The 23,267-nt window shown below is 40.6% G+C and overlaps 2 protein-coding genes across 2 annotated transcripts in view; both read left to right on the top strand.

The window, feature by feature from the left end:
• pou3f3a (POU class 3 homeobox 3a) overlaps positions 1 to 11,554 on the top strand; it is a 32,771-nt gene extending 21,217 nt beyond the window's left edge. Inside the window, exon 2 of the mRNA XM_023269424.3 lies at positions 8,833 to 11,554. Within this exon, the coding sequence (XP_023125192.1) occupies positions 9,463 to 10,731 (1,269 nt within the window). The 5' untranslated portion in view covers positions 8,833 to 9,462 and the 3' untranslated portion in view covers positions 10,732 to 11,554. The remainder of the gene's footprint in view (positions 1 to 8,832) is intronic.
• Positions 1 to 23,062, top strand: part of gpr45 (G protein-coupled receptor 45) — a 44,272-nt gene extending 21,210 nt beyond the window's left edge. The window contains exons 2-3 of the mRNA XM_023269429.3: positions 17,885 to 18,027; positions 20,080 to 23,062. Of these exons, the coding sequence (XP_023125197.1) occupies positions 20,183 to 21,346 (1,164 nt within the window). The 5' untranslated portion in view covers positions 17,885 to 18,027; positions 20,080 to 20,182 and the 3' untranslated portion in view covers positions 21,347 to 23,062. The remainder of the gene's footprint in view (positions 1 to 17,884; positions 18,028 to 20,079) is intronic.
• The last annotated feature ends 205 nt before the right edge of the window (positions 23,063 to 23,267 follow it).

Genomic DNA, 23,267 nt, shown 5'->3' with positions numbered 1-23,267 from the left:
TATTCCCTCTCTGTAACCCCCCGGAGCCCCTCTGATCTACTGTGCAGCTCATTAAAACACCCTCTCCACCTCCACATTAGCATCAGAGTCATGGTCAGACTGCTTTGTGTTATAAGGGTGGAAAACAATATCAATAACAACAACAAAAAACAATAGTAGCCTTTGGTCCGGGGAGGAGAGGAGGAGAAAGGTCTTTGATAATGTACATCAAAGACAGATGCTGAAGTAGGCTGTGTTCTCGCTGCGCATGCCAAGGTCGTCTCTGATCGCGCTCGTGCAGCTTTTAGCGCTTGAGGCCAGTTTGATGGCACAAGGTGAGCTGCAGGGTCCGCAGGACACGTCTTCAAGAAGGCCAAGTCAAACATTGCAACCAACAAATGCTGCACTCCCCGTTTGACAGTGATTTCCCCCTGCCTGGCTGCCGGTGGGTGCATGGAAGAGGTTCGTGTGCATTTTTAAAGGCTGCGTGCAGCTAATCCGAGTTCACCAGTGAATCTTTATAGAATGTGAACCTTGTGAGGGAGGAACTGTTTAAATCAGCTGCTCCTACTGTGAAAATGCCTCATCCAGGGTGAAAATGGACCGAAGCTTTGGGTTCGGTGACCATCCACAGCACTAATCCGAGTCCTTTGAACTGAGGCTCTGCCTTTTCTCTGGTAAAACTGAAAAAATCAAGTCAAATGAGTTTTTGCTTGATGTGAAATGGAGATATGCAAATACTCCTTAACCCTGGTGTCATCCTGTGGATCAAAATTGATCTGTTTTAAAGTTTGAAAATGTGGAAAAAAATCTATTTTCACAGTGAAACTTCTGATGTCCACATTTTCAACATTTTTGGGAAATCTTTGAACATTTTTTGGTGGAAAAAAAGAAATGTTAAAAAGGTTTCTTAAGAACATTCAGAAAAAAATCAAGATTTTTTTTGCCAAATTTGGGGGATTTTTTTAAAGAATAAAACTTTTAAGGGAAACTTTTAAGGAATTATTGGAATTTTCATCCTGAAGGTTTTGCAAATTTTCAGGAATTTGGGGATTTTTTTTTGCTGAATTTTGGGATTTTTTTCAGACAAGGAAACAATGTTTTTTTGGTGCCTGTAAATGAGGACAACAGGAGGGTTAAAACTCTGTGGGTCGCTGTCTGTTATTTTGAATGTGCTCTGACCTTGGAAACAAAGCATTGACCAAGAAATACCAACACAAGAACCACTTCATGGCCTTTTCCATGCCTCTTAGACCACATCACGTAGTCCTCATTAGGTATGGACTTTGCTGAGTTGACTATTTCACATTGGTAAAGGAGACTAAGGTACAGATTGTAGTTCTGTATGAACAACTGCTATTCAATTGATACCAAACTAAACAAAGAAAATTATTCCGTACGGCACGTGCCACTAAAATTGGGTTAATGGTCCATTTGCCTCACATCCACTAACACATACAAGTGGCATTATCTTTCCCTTTCAAAACCTTGATCAGCACTCAAATTAATTGGTTAGTCTGCATGTTCTGCGTGGAAAAAAACTACACTGTAAATAATTTTAAGTTCACTCAGCTTCGGAGTCTAAGTTAATTGAATTTTGGTTGATTAATTACTTCATTGTCATCTTATAGGTTCTGAAAGTGTAAAACTAGGTCAGTTAAATTAACTGACCTCAAGAAAACTAGTTCAATGAACTTAAGATATTAAGTTATATTACCTAGTCACATAGAAAAGTATTATACTCTCCTTTTGTATTTTCTTAGTGCAAAGATTTCCAGTCTCAGCTGTTGATGCCTTTTTTAATTTTTACTTTTTTGACTGAAGTCACGACAAAAACAATATGCGAGGCTCTTCTCATGAAATAAAAAAAATCCTAGTCTGCAGATGTGAGGACTGAATTCAGTGTTATAACCTTTTGTCACAGTGAAATTGTTTTGATTACTATGAAAAGAAGCAACTGGAACTTAATTTAGCAAAAATATACAGCATATTTCCACCATGTCTGTCTTAAACTACAAATGCATCTTTGAAAGTCTCCTTATGTGCTAGTTTTGTTTCCTATCAACCTAATGTAATAAATTGAGTGAACTCTCATCTGTTCATTCATTCCACTCATGACTGTAAGTCAAAATGCCTCATAAACCTTATAAGAACTTGTGTTTTTAAATTCTAAAGTGGCTGAAAAAAGGAAAATTAGACATTTTAAGCTCATTTAACATATTTATTTGTATGACGCAAATGATAATAGATGAGTTGATTTGACTAAATTCCTTTATTTTTTTTTACAGTGTAAATGTGTCACTCAACGGAATTTAAAAATACTTCAAGAAACTAAAAATATCTTGATTTTTCTCCCTGTAGGAGAATGTGACGAGAACTGTGGCTTGTTAATGTGAAACTCTGCTCACCGTGTAGTGAAAACGTGTTAATTTCAAAGCTACATGACATCATTAACCCGCTGCGTTTATAGGCACTCGTCATATTTATTTAATTAGATTCCCATGTTCTGCATTTTGGTGGATGTCTCGGCCGATGTGCACAGAACCGCTCAGCACTGATATGTTCACGTGTTCTTCTGCTATACTTTCCTCATGTTGCTCAGATAATTCCAACATAAATATAAATTCATGCCCTTCTCACCTGGAGGAATGATCCGAGTTTCTGAACACTGTGTTGTTTTTTGAGCAGATATAAACTGACGAAATACAAGACAAAAAAGGTAACTGGGTCAATATATAACTGCAGGACTTTTTGTATCATAGTCGACAGTTTTGCTGTTTTCAGGCATAAAATCAACATGACCGCCTATAACCAAACACCACATGGCATTTTAGAGAAAGATTCTTCTAAATATTATATGTACACCTGATTTCTACAGATATTGTAGTAAACCTGTTGACTACTTTATACTAAATAAGTCAGAAAGCCTTGGAGTCTGGCCAGTCTTTTCTTCAGGAGGAAATGACATCATGTGGAGCAGGTCATGTGATCTGGAATTAACACACTTCCTGGAGAGGTGTTTTTGGAATGGGAAACTTAGTGGAAAGTGATTTCTCAGACACAGATACAATTTGTTATTTTCCATATAAAATTTGATATATTACCAAAACAGAAATAACTGTCATGATTATCTCAACCTAATAAAAAGAACACAATCCAAACTATTTCTGAATCAGCTCATTTTATTATTGTTTAGCTCATTAGAAGGTGGTTGGTATTAAATTCAGACGGTTATTTAGTTGACATTTTAGTGATATCCAATCATTTTTGATTGTTTCCATAATAAATAATTATGGAATTTGTGAAGACATGATCATAATGAACATAAAAAATATTCGTTTTTTTGCTTTTAATAAAAATATATGCATATATATCCCATAGATTTCAAAAGTCCGTCCATTGGATATTGACCCAATTGACATTGTAATCATCCACAACTGGATCCATCTAGCAAATCAATTACAAGCAGTTTAATCTTTCTATTGGATTTACAGTGCAATGGGACCACAGGACCGCGAGTCTAAATGCCACAAAAGATTCTGCTGCTCGTATCAGAAGTCACTTAACGTTTCAGTATGTGATACTTCCCTCTTTCTCTCCGTAACCCACCTGAGAAATCATCTTAAGTACAGAAAGCCTTTATACCCACGTGGACCTTGGTGGGAGCTTCAGAGAGAAATCAGTCCATTCATGAAAGGCGCAGGGCCAGCCAGACTGAGCCGGGCCGGGCCTTCAGGGACACCGGCTGTTTGCCTTGGCTCCGGATTGGCCTGGGTACAGGGCTACAGTTGTCCGTAGCCACAGGCTGCAGAGCTGCAGGTATTTCCTGACTAAATTTCTCTGTCATACTATTTGCAGTTGTATCCGAAGGACAGCGAGGAAACTTCAGAGACAGAACATGGATTAAAACTAGATGCCAGTATTGGAAGATATAAAAAAAATCAACCACAAATGCAGTAACACTGTATTTTTCTTTATTTCTATTTCAGCTCATGAGCCTTGCTAAAAGCTAAAAGGAAATTAAAAACTTAAAGGCTTCCTTTCCCTTAACCCAGTTTACATGTCTTATATTTTTTGCAGCGATAGAAGCACCATATTTTTCATATAGGCCGTGACTTTATCTGAATGCTCTAAAACCCCAAGAGGCTCATCGTTTCTCAATTTCCTGTTTTTCCGCTGTGATGGCCCAGATGTTGCTCTTCTCTCCCATGTTTAGCTTAGCATAAACATTAATCACAGACTTCAATGCCATCATTGCGAGTGCACCTTTCGCCATTATGTTAATGCTCACAGACACTTAGAAAGAGCCTCTGCACACACCTGCAAGCACCTGGGTACACAAACCCAAAAAACACACACAGAGCAGAGAGAAATGACTGATGTCTTTGTGCCATTTCCCTGCTGTATTCTCTCTCCCATTTCTTGCCACTTTGGCCCCTTTCAAATTATCCGTTGGGATTAATGAATGTAATTTTCACACATTAACTTTCCCCCATTTATGCGTAATGGGCTGGACCCACAGCAGCGTTTAGCCGGTGTGTCTGTCCGTCGGGTGTCATCATTTAAGTCGCAGCGGGGAGTTTGTAATTGACAGTTGTTCCTGTGCAGTAAACAGAGCTGCCCTCCATCTTTTTCCTCTCCTCCTCTGCATCCAGTAGGAATGGGAACTAGACGGCTGTCCCGGCAAACTTTTCATACTCCGTGAATGATGTTTAACCCTCATGTCGTCCTGCAGGTCAAAATTGACCCGTTTTATAGTTTGAAAATGTGGAGAAAAAAAATACATATTTTCACAGTGAAACGTTTTTGGGAAATTTTTGAATTTTTTTTTGGTGGAAAAAATGTTTAAATGTTAAAAATGTTTCTTAAAAACATTCACAATTTTTTTTTGTGAATGTTCTTCAAGAAAATATTAGAAGTTTCACTTTAGATATTTAGGATTTTTTGGAAGATTTTTACTCATTTTTAAAAAATATTTACAAGAATTTTCTTGCCAAATTTGGTGCATTTTTAAAAAATTAAACTTTTAAGGGAAACTTTTACGGAATTATTGGAATTTTCTTCCTGAAGGTTTGCAGATTTTCAGAAATTTGTGGAATTTTTTTCAGACAAGGAAGCAGTATTTTTTGGTGCCTGTAAATGAGGACAACAGGAGGATTAAACTGGCTGAAGAGCAGTTTTGAAACATCACAGCACATTAAGACGTACATCCAAACCTCACAGACATCTGCCTTTAAATTTGAATATCACTGCTCGTGTTTGTCTCATATTTCTCTCTGAGTGAGTACCTTGGAAATGAACACACTTTGATCATTTCCCCTCCATGTCCTCTCTCTCCTCCTCTGTACCCCGACTACCCCACTTTGCCTCTTCTTCGCTCGCTCCTTTCCTGCCTCTGCTTCTGATTTAAACACACAGTGGGGGGTTGTGGGTAGAGGCTCATGCTGTGAAGGATCTCTCTGACTCAGGGAGAGCTGAAGGTCAAACACACTCATGATCAGAACGGCGGGATGACACTGAAGAGGTGGAATAAAAAGAGGATGGAGATGGAGATAAGCTGTGATCTCTCAGTGCGGTTTATTCTGTAAGAGGAGGGCCACGGCTCGTCTGGTCTTTCAGCTTCTATGCAGTGAATCAGTGCAGAGCGGTTTCAAGTGTTCAGCCAACAATCTTGCGAGGAAAATCTTGTTATAATCTCTGCAGAAAAATAAATTTAGTGACAACACTGTCAACCTTGCAAATTATTTTTTGTTTTATCTGTCTGCTTCGTGTCTCTCTTGTCTTAATTAGACAGACCCTTGACTGACAAAACAAACTAAAGAAAAACAAGAGCAGGAACAAGAGAAAATCATCTGTTTCTTTGAATGGAAAACTCCTGGAGCCCAGATGAAGGCTTTTCATTTTTCTCTTTCACAATTTTTTTCTTTTTTGTTGTTGCTGGAAGCATTTGCATATTTCAAAAGTCTACCAAAGAAAATAGCCCGGGGACAGAAATGGCCGATCTGCATATTGAAGACTCAACAGAGGGTGAGGAGAGGGAGACGAAGATGGAGAGAGGAAAAGTCTGTGGAAATTATTTTGAGGACGATCTTAAAGACACAATAATGTCAATTAGCTGACGGTGTCACGCTCATTATGCTAGATTAATTGTGGAATTCACTACGGCTAAAACAGATTATTTGCTTAGTTGTCAAGCAGCTCCATGGAGAGAGAGGGAGGGAGGGAACAGAGAGAAAAATGTGCATCATAAGAAGGCCTCTTCACCCAGCTTCCTTCATGAATAACAAATAGAGGACCCGGTGCTGTGACCAGGCAGTACAACACATGAAAAACATTACTGCCCTCTCCGACTCGTCTGGTTTTCTCTCCATTATGCTGGTAGGCTTGAAACGTGGAACACTGTGGTGCTTTTGTACAGCTTCGCCTGCATGTTTTTGTTGTTTTCCAGAATGTAGCCCGGTGATAAACAGGTTTTAAAAGCTGTGGAATAAATAATTACTCAGTGAAGAAGTGCAAGAATGTTGTTTTTCAAATATAAACTTATTACAGCTATTATCATTAATTAGAACTGTTACGGTGTTATACACATTCCAGAAACTTCTACTAAACTGTCGACATTTTCTATATCATTTTTTATTATATTGCAAATACTTAAAACCACAGTGTATCTGCAACCTTTTGTTAGAAATAAAGCATGAAATTTAAATAAACTCCAATTGTACTACACACCGTGGGTGTCCGCTGCTTAAACAAACCCATTTCGGCTGTGTTTTAATATTTTGGACAACTCTTACATTCACCAGGAACATCGGTTGATAGGTAGGTGGACGGACGGACAGACATACTTTATTAATCCCGAGGGAAATTCAAAATATATAAGGAACTACAAAGACTATATAGAACTTTAAAAAAAAAAAAAGCTTTTATATTAACAAAGTTTTCAGAGCAAAAAAATCTGACAATTAGACTGGTATTATCATACGGACTCTTTCTTAAGTGCTTATTTACATGTGGAACCATGAGTCAGACTAATCAGAAATACACAAGTTTTACTTATTTTTAATTCAAAGCAGCCTAAAAAGCAGCATTGACTGTTAGATTGTATTTCTGTAGACTCACTAAATAATTTAACAGTTATTAATAAAGCCATAATTGCCAGCTTATAAACTTTGATGACTTGGTTATTACTATAAAGCAGGACTGCAATTATAGATTATGAGGCTGTAAATAAAGATAATTTTCATTCAGTTTTTCTGCAGATTTTTGATTCATTACTTGTTTGTTCAAAAAAAATGGTGAAACATGTTGATCACTGTTTCCCAAAGCCCAAGATGAGGATCTCAGTTGGGGTTTTTTTTGTCCACAGTGTAAAGATAATCTGTAGTAGATGACGGAGAAAACTAGAAAACACATCCAGGGAAGTTTGAATTTTTCCTCTTAAAAAATACTCAAACCAATTTATCAACTATCATAATAGTTGGTGACTAATTTAGTAGTTTAATAGTGTTGCTGCTTTACAATAAAGTTGGTTATTCTTGAGGGTTGTGAGCCTTTAAAGTGCAATCACAGAGGTTAAAGTGTAAAGAACCTCATTAAAGCATTTAAATGCATCAGATTATTCACTTTCTTGAATGTTTTCTGCAAATTATTGTATCACATGCAGCTTCTGACCCCATCCTGAGAGTTAAGTAGGTGTAGGAGTGATTGTGTTGTGCTGATTTCACAAATTATACAATGTGACCAAACAATCGTATGAAAAATAACTCATTATAAATATTCCTTTTATTGAGAGTGATCCTGTCACTGCATCAGGGAGCTTATTAGGATCTTAAAGAGCTTTAATGCATTTTAATTGACCTTTTAGGACTTTACAACAGCCTGAATCAGGATGTGACATAAATTGACTGTTGTCCTGGTAAATCATTCAGCACATTTTGATTACTGCAGAATTGTATTGCCTTGTTCATGTTTGATTACATCTTAGCACTGGATAAGTCTGCTGAGCATAATGGAATTGAAATGTTGTGATAATGGGCTCAGTCTGTGTCTCTGCTTGGGGAAGGGGAGGTTTGGAGTCTATTTATCTTTTACCTTTTGGACAAGATCCAAGACAAATCCGTTGAAAAACATAAATTAGCAGCACGTTTACTGGGCCTCACCTGGCTCTCTCCTCCACTCACAGAACTCCAAGTGTCTCAGTCGATGCCTAAAGTCTCTCATGGCCCGTAAAAGACGAGGCCAACCCGCGGCTCAGAGTTCCCTGCGACGCGTTCATTTCACAGCCTGTCCATAAACTGACCCAGGAGACCCAAACGTCCCACTAGAACCGGTTTATTTATATTTTTTCCGGATGGAAAAAAAATCTAACTGCTGGATCGGTGTTGTGCAGCTTCAGCGCTCACCAGTGCGGCACGTCACGCCACTGTGGCCGAGACTTTACCATGTGAAAAGGAGAGCGCATTAAGATGCAAGAGGCGTTCAAAGCCCCCTGTGTACCCAAACACGATGTGAGTATCCTTGATTCAGGCCTCAACTGCTCAGTTATTAGAAACGAGATAAAAGGGACTAATCAGACACAATGTCGTCAGGCGTCACAAACTTTAGGTTGCTTAATTCTCTCAAAGTTGGTTAAAGAGGTGCAATAACAGTAATTACAGCAATAAGAATAATACAGTTATATCTTTAAATTGTATATTTTTCCAACAAGTTTAGTTTTGTTGCAGGATTTCTCATCTGGTCTTCTCTTTTCTGGTTCATATTTTACACATCCTTGAAGATACATCCAGCCCATTTGGTGCGTATTTTCCCTCGATTTGCACTATTTTGAAGCAAATTGTTGCTTTTTTCCCGCAGCAAGAACTCTGTGCACCCGAGGCTCGACTGTGAGACACACCAACTCCTCTCTGACTGCGCGTCCAATCAGCGGGAGCCCTGCAGAGCCTTTCTGTTGTAATTGGATGGAGATGGGAGAGGAATACGCAGTCTTGGCACAACGTAAACACATGCTCGTCTCCTTCGCTGTGCAGAGGACGCACCGGATAGGAGCAGCAGGGCTGAACGGATCGAAGAGGCTTTCGAGGTTTTGTCATTGTCATCTAATCTCCGCCAAATATCAGAGAAGCAAGCAGACAAGCAAGCGGTCTAACAGCTCCTCAGCCCTGGATCAAAGAAGGTGCATTTCCATCGTTAGGATTACGCACGGCGAAGCACCCGGGACAGAGAAAAGTTCTGAAACTATCGTTTTGTTGCACAGGAATGAGTGAAAAAGCGTGTTTTGTCACACAGGTTACAGCACGCACAAGCTGCTATTTCACTAAAACTATCAACAAAGCCTTTATGGATTGATTTGCCACTTTTAAAAAAAAAAACTAAGCGCGCAAAAGAAAGTCGCTCATGCTGAAATAGACAATTCTATTCATGGATTAGAGCAAAAAAGTCGGACTTTAATCAAGCATCAGAAGAGAGAAATACATTTCAAGATATATGCTTTGGGGAATGGCAACAGCCACCTCTAGTCCATACCTAGCCAGCAGCAGGATTTTATCCGGGCCGGTCCTTCACTCTGACCGGAGGGGAGGTGGCATGCAGCCGGGCAGCACCGCTGTGACCACGGTGTCTAGTGGATACAGAGGAGACCCTTCAGTCAAGATGGTGCAGAGTGACTTCATGCACGGAGCCATGGTGGCGAGCAACGGGGGACACATGCTAAGCCATGCCCACCAGTGGGTGACATCGTTGCCTCACGCAGCAGCCGCAGCAGCTGCAGCCGCGGCGGCAGCAGCAGAGGCCGGATCCCCGTGGCCCCCCAGCTCCCAGCCGCAGGACGTCAAGAGAAACACCGGCAGGGATGACCTCCACTCGGGTTCGGCTCTGCACCACAGGTCCCCACATCTGGGACCTCATCAGACGCACCCAGGAAGTTGGGGAGGCACGTCCGCGACGCACATCAGCATCACCGAGTCGCAGCAGCAGCAGCAGCAGTCCCTCATCTACTCCCAGCCCGGAGGATTTACAGTCAACGGGATGCTGAGCTCCCACACCGGACAAAGCCTCATGCACTCGGGGCTGGTGCGCGGGGAGTCCCCTGAGCTGGACCACAGCAGCCACCATCATCACCATCACCACCACAGTCACCACACGCACCACCACCAGCACCCCGGGGTGGGCCACGAGTCGCACTCAGACGAGGACACCCCGACGTCCGACGACTTGGAGCATTTCGCCAAACAGTTCAAACAGCGACGGATCAAGCTCGGCTTCACGCAGGCAGACGTGGGCTTGGCTCTGGGCACCCTGTACGGCAACGTGTTCTCCCAGACCACCATCTGCAGGTTCGAAGCGCTTCAGCTGAGCTTTAAGAACATGTGCAAGCTGAAACCTCTGCTCAACAAATGGCTGGAAGAGGCCGATTCCACGACCGGGAGCCCCACCAGCATCGATAAGATCGCCACGCAGGGCAGGAAGAGGAAAAAGCGCACGTCCATCGAGGTGAGCGTAAAAGGCGCGTTGGAGAGCCACTTCCTGAAATGTCCCAAACCCTCCGCGCAGGAGATCAACTCTTTGGCGGACACTCTGCAGCTGGAGAAGGAGGTGGTCAGGGTCTGGTTCTGCAACCGGAGGCAGAAGGAGAAGCGCATGACGCCGCCTGGACTCCCGCGCACCCCGGAGGACGCATATTCACAGGTGGGCAGCATGGGACCTGACACACCGTCTCCTTCCATAGAGTGCAAGAGGATGTACAGCGACACGTGAAAACAACCAAATGACGGACATGAAATTTGTGAAGCGTTTGAATAGTTTTTTTTAGAGAACTATTTCTCAGACTGACAAGAATATTTGGCGAACTTTTCTTCTCCATGTGCGTAATTCCACAGAAACCATGTTATCCAGTGAGCGTTCATGTCAGAGCGGGATAAATGTCCATTTACGCATTGTTTGGGTATTTTTTTCTGCATTAAGAAACAATCTCTGGAGCAAAAATATCTTCGAGCTTATCCGAATCTGAGCAGAAAACAATTTAAAGTCTTTTTAAAATTCCAACTAAACACTAAGAGGCTTCAAAGCCGAAACGTTCAAACAGATTAAAGTTCTTTTCACATCTCTGTACTGTAAAAATAAAAGTTCCCTTGTAATGCTGCAGATTTGATGTCCCTCATACATGCCAGACTGGGCTGTAACCTGTAAGTTTGTTTTTTCCTTTTTTGAAAATGAAAGACTTTGATTCCATGCGCTTTATTCAAGTTGTTTTATAATGAGCAATAATAATTTATCCTCCTTCAAATATGTTTCTCACTTTTGTGTTGTGTGTCGGTGGATTTATGTTGTGACTCAGTTTGAGATGGTCAACAAGCGATTTACAGTTATTCCAAAAATGTACTTTTCCTTTTATAGGAGGCTTCTTCTTCTTCTGCTTCTTCTTTTTCTCAGATTTAGCAAAACATTCCCTTAAATTTATGTACAAGTCTGCTGTGTATTCTTGTGTGATGATTTGGGCTATTTATTTTTTCCACTGTGTTTATTTTCATGGAATAGACTAATTATTTAATAAATTTGACATAAAAAATTTGTGATGACATATGGGATGGCCATCATTCTTAATGCCTACACACACTCAGTATCACTTTCATCATTTTATCATTTTAGTAGTGAAATATTAAAGCTGACAGTGTCGTATAAACTGAAAAGGCTCTGCATGTCAAAATTGTAATTTTAAGTGTCTTTAATGCAACCAAAGACAGTATACAACCATTTTTCAATAGTTTTAAGAAATGACAAAGCATTTAAAATAAAATCTTCTTCTTTCTTGTTAATATCTCTCTCAGAGCTACTCTGTTAATCAGTTGTGGAAGGCTGTAACAGGCATTTTCATCATTTTTGACAGTCTCTAGACAAAATAGGTTAACAGCTAACCTGAAATAGTACACTGACATTGAAAATAATCATTAGCTGCATCCCAGTAGCTCATCATTACTGCTTCAAGTCTCGTCTTTAACATAAATCCAAATAATCTGCCTCTAGCCGTGCGTTATTTCCTGGTTTTTGTGCCTCCTGTTTGTGTTAAAGCTGTGCTGACCCCTTGGAGACTGACTGAACTCATCACACCAGCCTGCTCTTGGAGTTTGCCTCTTCATTTGTGCACCACATATCAGTCCAGCCACATACATCCTGTGGCAGGGCTGTGGACTGCAGCCTGATGGAACGCAGCCAGCGGAGGTCGGCTATCCCAGCTGGCAGTTCACCTCAGCAGCGGTTGCCAAGGTGACAGCGAGATGGAGTGACATGAGGCGGCGGATCTTTTGCCACAGATGATGAGTTTGGCAGATAGGCGGTGAGGAGCTGAGGACGGCGGCTCTGAAAAACAATCTGTGTTTCTTCTCTGCCGCCTCTGATCCGTGCAAACATGACACAGAATAATACATGCGTGTAGCTGCGCACACGCAAACATGAGCCAGGAAAAGAAAGGAGCAAGTCATGGCAAAAGCGGCAGAGACGCTGTAGTTGCAGTGAAACTAGGAGGGAGGCCAAAGGTGGGCTGCTACAGTAGCAGCTGACAAACCAGACAGAACGCTGAGGAACAAACACAAACCTGAAAGTTAATGCGTTACTGCAGATGTTACACTTCTGATTACAGTGTGAGTACAGATTCCAGATACTAACGTCCCGACTTACGAAAGCAAACTGGCACTGATTATGTGATTCACATTGTTCCTTTTGGATATCTGTCCTTCTTGCAGCAACTTTGTTTTCTACTGTCAGCACTAAATACATCAAAAGCACAGCCAAAACACACGTTCAAGTAGCACATAAAGTATGCAAGGTGTGTGTTTGTCTCCCTGAACATTTGGCAGGATTTAAAGGAAACTCTGGCCTTGTGGTTATAAATAGCAGTCTGCTAGCATGAATGAGTGGTCTGAATGGGTCTTTCCATGTCCGCCTGTACAGCTGTTGTTGTTCCAAGTCAGTTTTCAGACTCTGAAGAAGCTGAGGGGACACAAGTGGAGATGATGCAGATATGCTGATGGATGGAAGAAAGATGATATTGACTCAAATAAACAAACTGTTTGCAGGGTTTTCATTTAACCCTCATGTCATCCTGTGGGTTAAATTAACCCGGTTTAAAGTTTGAAAATGTGGGAAAAAATATATTTTCACAGTGAAACTTCTGATGTCCACATTTTCAACATTGTTGGGAAATCTTTGAACATTTTTTTGGTGGAAAAAAAGAAATGTTAAAAATGTTTCTTAAGAACATTCACCAAAAAATCAACCAAAATCCAGCGAATTTCACTGAATTTTGGTAGATTTTTATGTGAATGTTCTTAAAGAAAATATTAGAAGTTTTACTGATATATATGGAATCACTTTAGATATTTTAAGGATTTTTTTGGAAGATTTTTACTCATTTTTTGAAAATATTTACAAGAATTTTTTTTTGCAAAATTTGGGGGATTTTTTAAAATAAAACTTTTGAGGGAAACTTTTAAGGAATTATTGGAATTTTCTTCCTGAAGGTTTTGCAAATTTTCAGAAATTTGTGGAATTTTTTGCTTAATTTTTGGATTTTTTTCAGACAAGGAAACGGTATTTTTTGGTGCCCGTAAATGAGGACAACAGGAGGGTTAACAAGTTGATCCAAGTGCAAAAATGAAGGACTTGCATGAGGATGTTTCCTCTCTGAGTTGATGAAAGATGAAAACCTTAAAAAACTCTTAAGTAAATCCAGCTGCTTTCATTTTAGCGCTTAGAAATACAATATAAAGGATAACTGAGAACTTTTACAGGCATATTGTAAAACTCCTTTTAATGCCAGACAGATTTTTGCATTTTCTGTAGCGCTTGAGGAAATTCTGCAAATTAGAAACTCATTTAGGTGATCTCAAAAAATCACTGCTGAAAACGGCCCTTTAATTAGCAGCTGGTGTGGTGCATTGAGCTTGTTGGGATCAAGCAACTTGATTGAACAGTTAAAATATATGCATTTTTCTGCATCTAAAACCAATAACAAAACAATAACGTTGCATGAAAGGTGGACAAGTGGTGCCACTGCTCATCATCTTTTGAAGGGCTCTTAACATGTTATATTTCCACTGAGCTGTGAGCTTAAGTTTCCAAATGAAAATGAAGGTAGAATATAAGCTGGCAGGATTGCAGTGTGATCCCCTCAAAGCTGCATGATGTAAAGATGGGAGATAAGGCTGGAATTGGGGGATAAAAAGCCCTTTAAAGGGTTTTGTCATCACACAGCACCAGGTGTCTACACTGAATATCAATGCTGGGATCTGAAGCTACAAGCTGATGATGCTACAGTTCCCTGAGAACCCCAAAGTCCTCAAACAACAGCAGAAAACTCAGCTCGCATGAAGGCGCATCGTTCATCTGTGCTTTTACATGTGTTCTGCTTCCATTTAGCATCTTTAATCACCAGACTAGTGTTTGCAGTTGCACTCTGAAGATGTTATTACCTCCTTGCAATAATAACTACCCGTGTAATTGTTCATAATTGCTCTTAAAGCCTCATTCAGAGGTACTTTACATAAAATTACTCCTGGATAATCCCTGCTTTAATGCTCGTTGTTTGTGTCTCACGGTTTGGATGCAGGAAAACAGACTCACACATTCCTCTCACCCAAGTAGTGATTTAACAACAGCAAAGTTTTAATCTACAACTATTTCACTGCAGTTTGCACATCATCATCCCCCACTGTTTGGTGTTAATTATTTTCACAACGCCGAGACAGGTTAACCACTAAATTCTAGCACTGATTAACACACTGTGGCTTCCTCAGTGTGAGCTGAAACTCAGGAGACACGTCCCTGGAAACAGAAGCAGTGAGGGGCACAAATAAAACGCCCAAAAAGCACATCTTAGGCGGATGTAATGTCAGAGTTGTTGTGTTTGCGTGTGAGTGAATCACAATGTCTGACTTTTCCTCTCTAAATGTAACACAACTGGCTCAACATCACTCATGTGGGTTCCCTCGTCTACTCTGAATATTCTGATTTAGTGGTGAGCATTTTTCACTTTGCTGTTTGATGGAGCACCAAAGTCTCTCAATCAGGAAGAAATTAAAGCAAACAGCTGTGGAATAACGAAGTGGGAAATGAATTCTCTGACTAGTGAGCTTGTTGTGTGGGTGCTGCTGAACGTGATGAGCATGCATGTGCAGGACCACTGGAGTGGAACTGGTTTGATGGGCATGTTCAACACATGGGCATGATGCCAATTTAGACAAGCACAGCCATGAAAAGAATCTCAGGCGGCATGCTAAGTGCATGAGTGTGTCTTTTTATGTGTGTTTTAATATGCCAGATTTCCTGCGTAAAACAAAGATTAGTTCATATCTCTGTAGATGTCTTTTGCAGGCCAATTCATGTTTTAATCCTGACGTACTGAAATGTTCACAATAAAATAAAATACAAGATTGAGTCATGCTTGTTTCTAACGTACTAAAACCCTGAATATATTTCAATTATAACCCTAAACCTACCTCTAAATACCGACACATGCAACACAAAATTGCTTTGCCAGCTGCAGTTCATCTGGAGTGCAATGCTGCTATCTCCTGGACAAAATAATAAATACAACCTCACGACTGTTTTTTTTTTTTTTTTTTTTTTTTAACATCAATCAAAAAAGTCATTCCAGAAAATAAAAAAAAAAAATCTTAGATGTGCATCTTTTATTGGACTTTTTGATTGCATTTTATGTATCATTCATAATGAATGAGACATTTATATTTCAAAAATACAGTCATGGAAAAATGATTAGACCACCCTTGTTTTCTTCTGTTTCTTGTTCATTTTAATGCCTGGAACCCATTCCTGTTGCACTCATTCTAACTGATCTGCTTTGTTTTTCAGCTTGTGGTTCTCTATTTAGTGTCTGATGATTTTCCACAGGTTTTCAGTTGGATTTAGATCTGGTGATTGAGCAACCAAGGCATGGTTCCAATGTTCTGGTTCTCCATCCAGGATTTAACTGACCTTGTCTTGTTGGAAAATCCAGTCATTGGAGGCAGGAAAGAGTTTTCCAGTTGATGGAAGAAGACTGTTTTCTAGAGTAGTCCCAAACATGACCTGGTTCATCTGCCCTGTTCCACCCAGACTGAAACTACCCCAGATGGTCACTGATCCACCCCCATGTTTTACTGTAGGGGCAGACAGTCTGGTTTGTAGCTTCTCCAGGCTTCCTCCTAACCAGTAAGTTGGTTGGAGTGGACATCAACTGAAAACTGGATTCATCCCTGAAGAGAACCTCAGTCCAATCATCAACAGTCCAATCCTTGTGATCCCAGCAAAGAGTAACCAGCTTTCCTCTGCCTTTCCTTGATGAAGGGCTTCTTCCTGTCCTGTGGGACTTCAGACCAGCTTCAAGAAGTCGCTTTCCAACTGTCCTTGTCCAACAAGTCCCATTTCTCCACAGTGTCCACTCATTTTTAAGGTCCCTGGAGTTCTGAGGACGATTCCTGACAGGAAGAGATGAGTGACGGTCATCTGGTGGGTAGAAAGACGTTTCCTGACCAGCTAGCAGTTTGGTAGAACCATGTTGGGCTGTTTTTTCTTGGTGGAATGAACGTCTGTCTTGGAGATCTTCAGTTTTTTGCTACCTGTCTCTCACTCATGATGGCTGCCTTTGTGGCTTCACATAATTCTTTAGTTTTAGGTGTTATGTGAGAGCTGACAACTTCTGAGTTGTGCTACGGCTTGAATGTCAGCAGGAAACCACTCTAGGCCTTTGGATGTGCTGCTGAAGACATGAAATGTCCTCTTATAGACCCTGGAATACAATGAAGCTGAAGCAGGTCAGATAGGACAGAAAGTATTATGGAATCAGCTGCATTTAAAGTCCTGTTCATTGTATTCTTCAGGTAATAAACCTTTAGTGGTACCAGGCATTAAAATGAACAGAAATGGAAGAAAACAAGGGCAGTCTGATCATTTGCTCCATGACTGTATATATAAAGTAAGTGTTATTATTATATGGTTTAGGGAACAGAGAAAACGCTATATTATTATCGTGTGTCTATGATTCCATAATAAACATATGAGGTAAGATTTCATTTTTTGTTTTTGTTAAAATGCTGTCAATGTTTTTATTGCTGCTGATAAGTTTTGCACCCAACCTGTAATTAACTACAGCTGACATACATATATGTCCTCTTAATCTGCATCCCAAATGATATTAAATAATAAATGTACATTTGATCACTTATTGATGTGACTTGTTAAACACATTGCTATTTAACCCTCGTGTCGTCCTGCGGGTCAAATTGACCTGATTTAAAGTTTGAAAATGTGGAGGAAAAAAAAATGTTCACAGTGAAATTTCTGATGTCCACATTTTCAACATTTTTGGGAAATCTTTGAAAATTTTTTGGTGGAAAAAAGGAAATGTCAAAAAAATTGTTTCTTTAAGAATATTCACACATAAAAATCAACCAAATCCAGCGAAATTTGCTGGATTTTGGTTGATTTTTTTGTGTGTGAATGTTATTAAAGAAAATATGAGAAGTTTTACTGATATATATGGATTCACTTTAGATATTTTTAGGATTTTTTGGAAGATTTTTACTCATTTTTGAAAATATTTACAAGAATTTTCTTGCCACATTTGGGGGATTTTTAAGGGAACTTTTAAGGAATTGTTGGAATTTTTTTCCTGGAGGTTTTGCAAATTTTCAGAAATTTGGGGAATTTTTTTGCTGAATTTCTGGATTTTTTCAGACAAGGAAACAGTATTTTTTGGTGGCCATAAATGAAGACAGCAGGAGGGTTAATGTAATGAGCTATAATTTAGGATTACCTGTTCTTTTCTTTTCTTTTCTTTTCCTTTCTTTTCTTATTTTGCCACACTGCTCCTTTAAATCGGGACCACCTGCTCTTCTGGCGTCACACTCCTCCGCAGGCGGAACGATGGAGATCGATACGGCAGTGAAATGTTCAAAGTGGGATATTTGGGGAAAATCTCAGCATGTTTAGGAGCAGACACACGGTCACCGAGCTGGCTGGCTCCACGGGAGGCGAACAGACGACCCGGTAACCGTCCAGGTGAGTCCGTTTCTGTCCGGTTAGAGCTTATAGATGTATCGATTTGGTGCCGAATAGTCGATGATCAGGTTGGGGGAAAACGACAGGCGTCTAGTGTTTGAGGCATCTGAATCTGTGCTGTGACTTGTTGGTGGATGCAGACAGGTTGACTGACAGATGAGAGGGAGAAACGTGTTCCTTTTAAACGTTAGAACACGTTGTACAGGATCAGTGGTGGAGCAGTGTAAAAAAAATGGATGGAAGCGATAAATTATCAGAGAACATGAATTAATGTGGAACAAGCTGAACCCTTCTCTGTGTTTGAGGATCTGAATGAAAACAAGGGATGTGAGGCATTTAATTCAGTGTGTTTTCATCATAACAACTGTATTATTTAGGTTTTCTCAGGCAATAATATCACTCTATTAATCTGACATCATACTAGCTTTTTATTGAAAAACACTTCATCATGTTATTTCTAGTCATCTTTGTTTGTGTTTATTTCCTACATGTGACCTAATAAACATCCAACATTAGTGGCAACACTAAAAAAACAAAACAAAAAAAATCCAAAATGACATCCTAAGACAGAAATGCTTACTTGTGCCTAATTCATTTTCTTATTGAAAAATAATAAATATTTTTAATTATTAGTAGTCTGACTGAGATTAATTTAAGGAAAAACAACTTGAAAAGAAATCCTATGATTCAAAAAAATTATATATATATGTGTGTGTATATATATACACACACACACACACACACACACACACACACACACACACACACACATATATATATGCATTTTAGATTCTTTCTGGTTATTTGGGATAAGGAGTAACTAATAAACATGATAACCGGATAATATCTAATATCTGATTGTTATATTTATTAGATTTTATTGTATTTATATTGTTATTATTGTTGTTGTTATTTTTCTTATAATTAATGTTATTTTTTTAATTATTATCGTTATTATGAACAATATGCTCTTTTTGGGGAAAAAAGAAGAGATATCCACATGTGGAAGCCAGGTCCCAGGAGGGTATGTATATTGTCATACACTTGTGCAAAAGATGAGAGTACGGGCGGCTTGTTGCCATGGAACTGGTGACCTTGTTGCCGTGGCAACAAGCAGCAACACTATGCAGTGGCTAATGATGCATTTCGTGGCAGAATGTAGCTACAGTCAATGAAGGGATCTTTTCTTTTTCCTTTTTTAAATCCTATTTGGATGAATTGTGTTTTAGGTTGACTATACAGTCTCTCACTGATAAACTTGAAATGAAATAGCCTCTTTCACAGCGACTAAGACCCATCAGAGAGCTCAGACACTGAAACTATCACCCCTTTCAAGATATTTTTTAAAGAATGAAAATGAATGATGGCTGAATTCCATTTAGCTCCTTCAGATTCAGACTCCCGGCTCGCTGTCATTGGTAACACCTGCTGTCATCTCAGGTGAAACTGCTGCAATAAAGGCCTCGTAGATCCAGGTGGTAACACAATAAGTCCTACCTCAGCTGCTAAATACCTGTCCACCGTGTAGGACTGCATGTGGGAATGCCTGTTAAACTTTACACCTTTAGTCCCGCCATCGGCTGCAGGAAGCTGAAACCATAGCAACAGACATGTCCTGTGTGGAGGAGACTTCTGTTCTATCGAGGTTGCATCAGCATCTGAAGTATTCACCCAGGAAGAGCGTCTGCTGAGCTGACAGCTGACTGGGTGTTGTGTAAATGTGTGTCTTTCTCTGTTCATGTGTGAAACATTTCCGCTCGGATGTTAATCATCAACTTCAGTGCAGCCGCCGAGCAGCACATCTCTGTCCTGTGACTGAACTGTCGGCGTGGTCCAGGGGCTTAGACAACGTCAGTCCTCCTCTCACTGTTTCCTATTTACAATTAGCACTGACTAATAGATCAGTGGTGACTGTCTGATGATGCATTCCTCAGTTTTGTTTCTGTGGTTATATCATGTTTATCACAGCTTCTTATGAGACAGAGTGTAATGCGCTGAGTCTGGTGTGTTTTGACCGTTAGATAATTGGATATTCTTGTCTCTCTATGTCAGGTTTTGCCATGGAACAGCTGGAGGACGGCTTCATCCGTGCACCACAACATTAGTGCAACATGTACACCGTCTCCTGGGCTGATTCTCTCTGATAAGAGCTGCCATGGCTCTTAATAATGAAAGCCTGCTGGCGGAGTGTGACTTCATGGAGCCCAACAACGTGGAGGAAGCGGCTGAAAGCCAGCCGTCAGAAGCTTCTCCTCCTCCTCTCATATCAGTCACTCTACGCGTGACCCTGGCAGCCATAATGATCTTCATGATTACTATCGGTTTCCTCGGCAACGCAATCGTGTGTCTGATTGTTTACCAGAAACCTGCCATGCGTTCTGCTATCAACCTCCTCCTCGCCACGTTGGCCTTCTCTGACATCATGCTCTCCCTGCTCTGCATGCCCTTCACCGCCGTCACCGTGGCGACGGCCGACTGGAGCTTTGGGAGCGGGTTCTGCCGGGCCTCCATCATGCTCTACTGGCTGTTCGTGCTGGAAGGAGTGTCCATCCTCCTCATCATCAGCGTGGACCGCTTCCTGATCATCGTGCAGCGGCAGGACAAGCTGACCCCGCACAGAGCTAAGCTGCTGATCGCCGGGTCATGGGTGCTGAGCCTGTGCGTGTCTCTGCCATCTGTGGTCGGGTGGAGGACGGGTGCTGCGGGTATCGGAGGTGCCTGGGCGCCGCAGTGCGTCCTGGGGTACAGCGAGTCCCTGGCAGACCGTGGGTACACGGTGCTGCTGGCCGTAGCGGTGTTCTTTGTGCCGTTCACCGTCATGCTGTACTCTTACATGTGCATCCTGAACACGGTGCGCCGCAACACGCTGCGCATCCACAACCACACCAGCGAGCATTCCTGCCTGCCGGCCCTCAACCAAGTCAGCAAAATGAGACTGACCGGGCTGCAGAGGCCGCCTCAGATCAAGGTGGACATGAGCTTCAAAACCAGAGCCTTCACCACCATCCTCATCCTTTTTGTCGGCTTCTCAGTGTGCTGGTTGCCTCACACGGTGGTCAGCCTGTTAGCCGTGTTCAGCCGGCAGTTCTACTACAGCTCCGTCTTCTACCCCGTCAGCATCGGAGCTCTGTGGCTCAGCTACCTGAAGACGGTCTTTAATCCCGTCATCTACTGCTGGAGGATCAGGAAGTTCAGGGAGGCCTGTCAGGAGTTCATTCCTAAAAGCTGCAGACTTTGTCCCAGAGTGCCGGGCAGGAGCCACAGGAGAGTGAGGCCCAGCAACATTTATGTGTGCAGCGAGACACAATCAGCTGTGTGAAGCTGTTCTTGACTCTTATTTACCCTCAAAATAGGCAATCAGATCCTATTAACTCTCCTGTTGTGTTCATTTACCTTGTCTGAAAAAAATCCAAAAATTCAGCAAAAAAAAATCCCAAATTCCTAAAAATTTGCAAAACCTTCAGGAAGAAACTTCCAATAATTCCTTCAAAGTTTCCCTCAAAAGTTTTATTTTAAGAAACTCCCCCAAATTTGGGAAGAAAATTCTAGTAAATATTTTCAAAAAATGAGTAAAAATCTTCCCAAAAAATCCTAAAAATATCTAAAGTGATTCCATATATATCAGTAAAACTTCTAATATTTTCTTTAAGAACATTCACAAAAAATCAACCAAAATCCAGCGAAATTCACTGGATTTTGGTGGATTTTTTTTGTGAATGTTCTTAAGAAGCATTTTTAACATTTCTTTTTTCCACCAAAAAATGTTCAAAGATTTCCCAGAAATGTTGAAAATGTGGACATCAGAAGTTTCACTGTGAAAATATATTTTTTTCCACATTTTCAAACTTTAAATCGGGTCAATTTTGACCCACAGGACGACACGAGGGTTAAAGTTTACAAATAATGTTCCTACATGAACATTCGGTCTCAGCCAGTTCCTCCAGGTTTTCAGAAAAAAAAAAAAAATGAACATCTACAGTCCATGAGTCCATCTGCTGAGGATGTGAGACGTCCCAAAGGTCAAAAATAATGCTACATGTCCACTAGATGTGTTTTTCCTGCATATAATAATGTCACATGTGAAAATCTCCTGCTTGGTGGGCGTGTCCTTGAGGCCAGTAGCCAGTGTTCAACTCCTGCTTCCTTCTTCTCCAACTATCCTGCCCCTGATTGGATGAACGCATCGACTCGGGAGATGTCAGCTCCTGGGTTTCAAGCTGGCGGCTCGGTCGCAAACTTTCTCTTTTATTACGAAAACAGTTCACCGAAAAGTATTTCTGGAAGCATTTGAGGAGAGAAATAATCTGTGCAGCAGCTGAATCTGTCCTGGTTTTAGTTCACTGATGGCGAGTTTAAACGTTTGATGAAAGTTTCGTGATGCGTTGGACCTCCGCATACCGCATCGAAGTTCCATAAAGTAGAAGCTGAGTCTATTTTATGCAAATGAGCTGCAGGGAGATGCACCGGATCGCAGCTGGAAACGCAACACAACCGGACCAGCATGCAACACGGTGCATTTCACATAGACAATGAATGGAATCTAGTGGACACGTACCTTGACTCCTGAAATGACCTTGTGTTGATGTTATTTCTTCTGCTGTTTCCATAAATTAGTCCATGTTCAGTCTCAGAATATTCTCGACTTTACTTTGTGGCCACTCTAGTTTCTGAAACTTACTGCCACTCAGATTGTTTTATATCTTTCGTTGTCAGTTTACTTCTCTGTTTCATATCGTCCCTGAACTTTTATTGTCGTCTCAGACTGTCGGAAACAGCTAAGTTGTCGTGGTGATAATAATTCTGTTGTCAGTCATGTGAAGAGTTTAACTAAAAAGAAGCATACAGTATTAATGTTAAGTAAGCTTTATTTATTAAAATTTGTGTAGAAACAATCTTTTGTCGGTTGTTGTTTTGATCCATAAATGTGGCAGCAGTTAAATGTTTCAGTTACTGTGGTGTGAATGTTTACTCTGATGCATTAACATGTCATGGAAGATGAAACGAGGTGAATAAATATAATTTTTAAATGATGTTACATGGACAGAGTGGAGTGCTTGGATTAAAAACACTGTATGTAAACTGCAGGTAAATAATGTAAAAAAAAAATCAGTTGAAACGTGAATATCTTGAGCTGTGTGTAGCATTCTAAATACATGTAGCACTTTAATATTGTTGAATTATTTCTGCATTCATTTGATATTTGTATAAAGGTTAAAACAGCATTATTTCTGCAGCCTCAG

This window comes from Amphiprion ocellaris, chromosome 11 (genome assembly GCF_022539595.1).
Source record: "Amphiprion ocellaris isolate individual 3 ecotype Okinawa chromosome 11, ASM2253959v1, whole genome shotgun sequence".
In the NCBI taxonomy this organism is placed as follows: Eukaryota; Metazoa; Chordata; class Actinopteri; family Pomacentridae; genus Amphiprion; species Amphiprion ocellaris.
The sequence above is the reverse complement of the archived record's forward strand: the minus strand, read 5'-3'. Positions and strand labels throughout refer to the sequence as shown.